The sequence below is a fragment of the Mauremys mutica genome, chromosome 1 (assembly GCF_020497125.1).
Source record: "Mauremys mutica isolate MM-2020 ecotype Southern chromosome 1, ASM2049712v1, whole genome shotgun sequence".
NCBI classification, from domain to species: Eukaryota; Metazoa; Chordata; order Testudines; family Geoemydidae; genus Mauremys; species Mauremys mutica.
The window spans coordinates 360,269,523-360,273,985 of NC_059072.1; the positions used below are offsets into that span (position 1 = coordinate 360,269,523).

The 4,463-nt window shown below is 42.0% G+C and overlaps 1 protein-coding gene across 1 annotated transcript; it reads left to right on the plus strand.

Annotated features, from left to right (window-relative positions):
- On the plus strand, window positions 1–3,890 carry LOC123349094 (olfactory receptor 51G2-like). Its single transcript, XM_044986838.1, has 2 exons — window positions 1–22; window positions 2,915–3,890. Coding segments are annotated over exons 1-2 (978 nt in total). The 5' UTR covers window positions 1–20.
- The last annotated feature ends 573 nt before the right edge of the window (window positions 3,891–4,463 follow it).

The window sequence follows — 4,463 nt, forward strand, 5'->3', positions numbered from 1 at the left end:
AGGGGAAAGAATGAGTTGACATGTGTGTACCAAAGAACTGATGTGTAAATGTTATGCCAAAACTTTTAATTGTTATACAGATATTACAAAGCAAACTTTCATGACATGATTTTATGTTGAAAGTCAGCAGCAGAGTTGTTGAAATCTCTATAGGAAGGAGCAGTGGTAACTTTACTGCTTAATGGCTTTTGTGTTTGAAAGTATATCAGATGTCACATACTTCACATGCTGTTTGCAAAGGGTTTATGCTATGAAATCATTTTCAGTGAATAGTTGTATGATACTATCTCTTAGTAAAAGACCAGAGGCTGTTTCTAACACTTACATTTTGGATTGTGCATCCAATCACTCTTGAAGACTTGTGCAAGTATTTCCAAAAATTCCTGACAAAACAGAACTACTGGTCTCTGTTTCAGCAAAGATATAGGAAAGGAGTGTGTAGCAGTGATTGTGTTAATTTACACCCATCACCTCTTACAGGAGCATTGCTCAAATAATTTGCACACTCAACTGGATATTAATGCAAATGTAGCGTTTGCACTATTTACCCATTTGTGATGCCGTCCCCTCCCCCGTGCAGTTGAAGTAACTCTCTGTGTTAGTTTGTAACTTGCCAAATATCTACAAACACCTGCATGGGGAGATGATGCAGGTCCTGTGAGGATGAAGCCTGTAGGATGATCAGACTCGCTGCATTCAGTCTACTTTGGTCAGGGAAACACTTCAGCTTCCTTTGCAGGGATTCTTGGGGAGTCAGAGTGTATCACCAGTAGCATCTGATAAGGGAAAGTAAACAGAGCCTGGTTCTGACTAAATTTACACGTGCAGATCTGGAGTGACACACTTGCAGTCAATATTATTGAATTAAGAAAATGGCAGAATGTTTCTCATATACTGTAAATAGGCAGTGGTATAATTTGAACTCACAGGACTGGAGAAAATTATATATATATGAAACACATTTATAAATAGCTTCAATCCAAGATGCATAGATACAAAGATCGTTTTCACCATAAATTGGCCATGGGTTTAGACTCATGTCATGATACAATGGGCCATACCCAGAAGTGGATGGCCATAAATGGTGTTTGTGGGAAGGTCACAATTGTAAAATCACACAGTGCTCAAGTAGCCCGTGGAACTCCCAGCCACGAGATATCAAGGGGTGCAAGAGTTTAGCAGGATTCAAAGACAGTTACAGTAGTGAGGATTGTTTTAAAAAGTCTTGGAAGGGATCTAAATCTTCCTGATTTACACCACAAAATAGGTCTAACTAGTGGGCATTAGGGAAAAACTTTCCCTAGGAGCAGATTATCTCTAGCTGCCTATTGCAGGGCTTCTTCCACCTTCCTCTGAAGCATCTGGAACTTGCCACTGAATACTGGGCTGGATGGTTACAAGTCTGATCCAGTCCGGCAGTGCCTATCTTCTTATTGGTGGTGACACATAGAAAAACATAAATTGTTGGGCCAAAGTCAACATGGTTTCTGAAAAGGGAAATCATGTCTTACTAATCTATTAGAGTTCTTTGAAGGGGTCAACAAAACACGTGGACAAGGGGGATGCAGTGGACATAGTGTACTTAGATTTCCAGAAAGCCTTTGACAAGGTCCCTCACGAAAGGCTCTTATGTAAAGTAAGTTGTTATGGGATAAGAGGGACGATCCTTTCATGGACTGAAAACTGGTTAAAAGACCGGAAACAAAGGATAGGAATAAATGGTAAATAATCAGAATGGAGAAGGGTAACTAGTGATGTTCCCCAGGGGTCAGTCCTAGGACTGATCCTATTCAACTTATTCATAAATGATCTGGAGAAAGGGGTAAACAGTGAGGTGGAAAAGTTTGCAGAAGATACTAAACTATTCAAGATAGTTAAGACCAAAGCAGACTGTGAAGAACTTCAAAAAGATCTCACAAAACGAAGTGATTGGCCAACAAAATGGCAAATGAAATTTAATGTGGATAATGTAAAGCAATACACATTGGGAAAAATAACCCCAACTATACATACAATATGATGGGGGCTAATTTAGCGACAACTAATCAGGAAAGAGAACTTGGAGTCCTCGTGGATAGTTAGGAATCATTAAAAGGGGGATAGAAAATAAGATGGAGAATGTCTTATTGCCCTTATATAAATCCATGGTACAGCCACATCTTGAATATTGTGTACAGATGTTGTCCCCTCATCTCAAAAAAGATATACTGGCATTAGAAAAGGTTCAGAGAAGGGCAACTAAAATGATTAGGGGTTTGGATCCGTTCACATATGAGGAGAGATTAAAGAGGATAGGACTTTTCAGCTTGGAAAAGAGGAGACTAAGGGGAGATATGATAGAGGTATATAAAATCATGAGTGATGTGGATAAAGTGAATAAGGAAAAATTATTTACTTTTCCCATACCATAAGAACTGGGGGCCACCAAATGAAATTAATGGGCAACAGGTTTAAAACAAATAGGAAGTTCTTCTTCACACAGCTCCACAGTCAACTTGTGGAACTCCTTGCCTGAGGAGGTTGTGAAGGCTAGGACTATAACCGAGTTTAAAAGAGAACTGGATAAATTCATGGAGGTTATGTCCATTAATGGCTAATAGCCAGGATGGGTAAGGAATGGTGTCCCTAGTGTCTGTTTGTCAGAGGGTGGAGATGGATGGCAGGAGAGAAATCACTTGATGATTACCTGTTAGGTTCACTCCCTCTGGGGCACCTGGCTTTGGCCACTGTCAGGAGACAGGATACTGGGCTGGATGGATCTTTGGTATGACCCAGTATGACCATTCTTATGTTCTTAAACCTGAGACTTTGGTTTTGCTGATCTTCCTTGAGCTCCTGGGAGTCTCTAGGTGCACTGAGGGCAGAATGATGTCTAACTAAATATCATGTAGTCTCCTGTTCCTTTTCCTTTCAGGAAGGAAAGTTCAAAACTCCTCAGACATGCCCAGGACATTATGTCAGCTGTCAATGACACCAAATTCAACTCTGCAGTGTTCCTTCTCACCGGGACACCTGGTCAGGAAGACATCCATCTCTGGATCTCTATCCCCTTCTGCTTCCTGTATGTCATTTCGATAGTAGGAAATTCAGTCATTCTGTTCATTATAAAAACAGATCCAAGCCTCCATGAGCCAATGTACATCTTCCTTTCCATGTTGGCTGTCACAGACCTTGGCTTATCGATATCCACCATGCCAACAACATTGCGGATATTATTATTTAACTCTAGAGAGATCAGCCATGATGCCTGTTTTGCCCAGCTGTTCTTCATCCACTCGCTTTCATACACTGAATCCTCTATTCTCTTGTTGATGGCCTTTGACCGCTTTGTTGCAATCTCTAACCCACTGAGATATGCTTCCATTTTAACGCCACCAAGAATAGCCAGAATGGGACTTTTCTTTGTGCTAAGATCCGTGGGCCTAATATTCCCACTCCCCTTTCTCTTGAAATGGTTCCAATACTGTCGAGCCAATGTCCTCTCCCATTCCTACTGCCTGCACCAGGAGGTCATGAAGATGGCTTGTTCCGATATCACAGTCAATAGCATCTATGGCTTGTCTATTAAACTCTTAATGGTGGGTTTGGACTCGTTGCTCATCTTTCTCTCTTATGTGATGATTCTCAAAACTGTGCTGAGTGTCGCATCCCACGCGGAGAGACTTAAGGCTCTGAACACCTGCATCTCCCATCTCTGTGCCGTCCTGCTCTTCTACATACCAGAGATTGGCTTGTCTGTGATACATAGATTTGGGAACAGCTCTTCTCACTTCCTTCAGATTCTCCTGGGCTATGTCTACCTGCTGGTCCCGCCTCTGATGAACCCAATCGTGTACAGTGTGAAAAGCAAACACCTTCGTGCGAGGATAATCAGGCTGTTCATCAAGTGAAGGTTGTGACACTCAGTGCTTCAGGGGAATTCCCTGCACCTCCATGTTCATCCTAATAATATGATTGTGTTGTATCCAGTGCAAAGTTTGTCATGTAAAGTGTCTCCGGAAGGCTCATGATGCACTGAGCATTGCTGTTATAGTGATGTTATAGTAACTGTTGTTACAGTAATGTTATAATAATGTTATAGGTTGTAATTTCATGTATATAGTTATGAAGATGAAAATGTATCATCATGGATTAAAGGAAGCCCAGACAACAACTCCCCAAGAGCAGAGGGGCAGTTCACACCTCATCGGGGAATGGATGAGACAAACCCAGCCCAGCCTCACAGGAAAAAAGGACACTGGCCTAGGCAGCAACATGGGATCTATTGGACTCTCAAGTGAGTCACCTCCCTTCCTTTAGTCAGTCTGGGACTGCGATGAGGTAATGCTCACCTGACTCTGAAAGGGGGGGGAAGCCAAGAGGGAAGAAAGAACATGATAAAAGGGAGAGACATTTGCCAGGCTCTTCCTCTCTCTTCCACCTCCATCTACAGACACCACCACACCAAGCGACTGAAGTGCTGA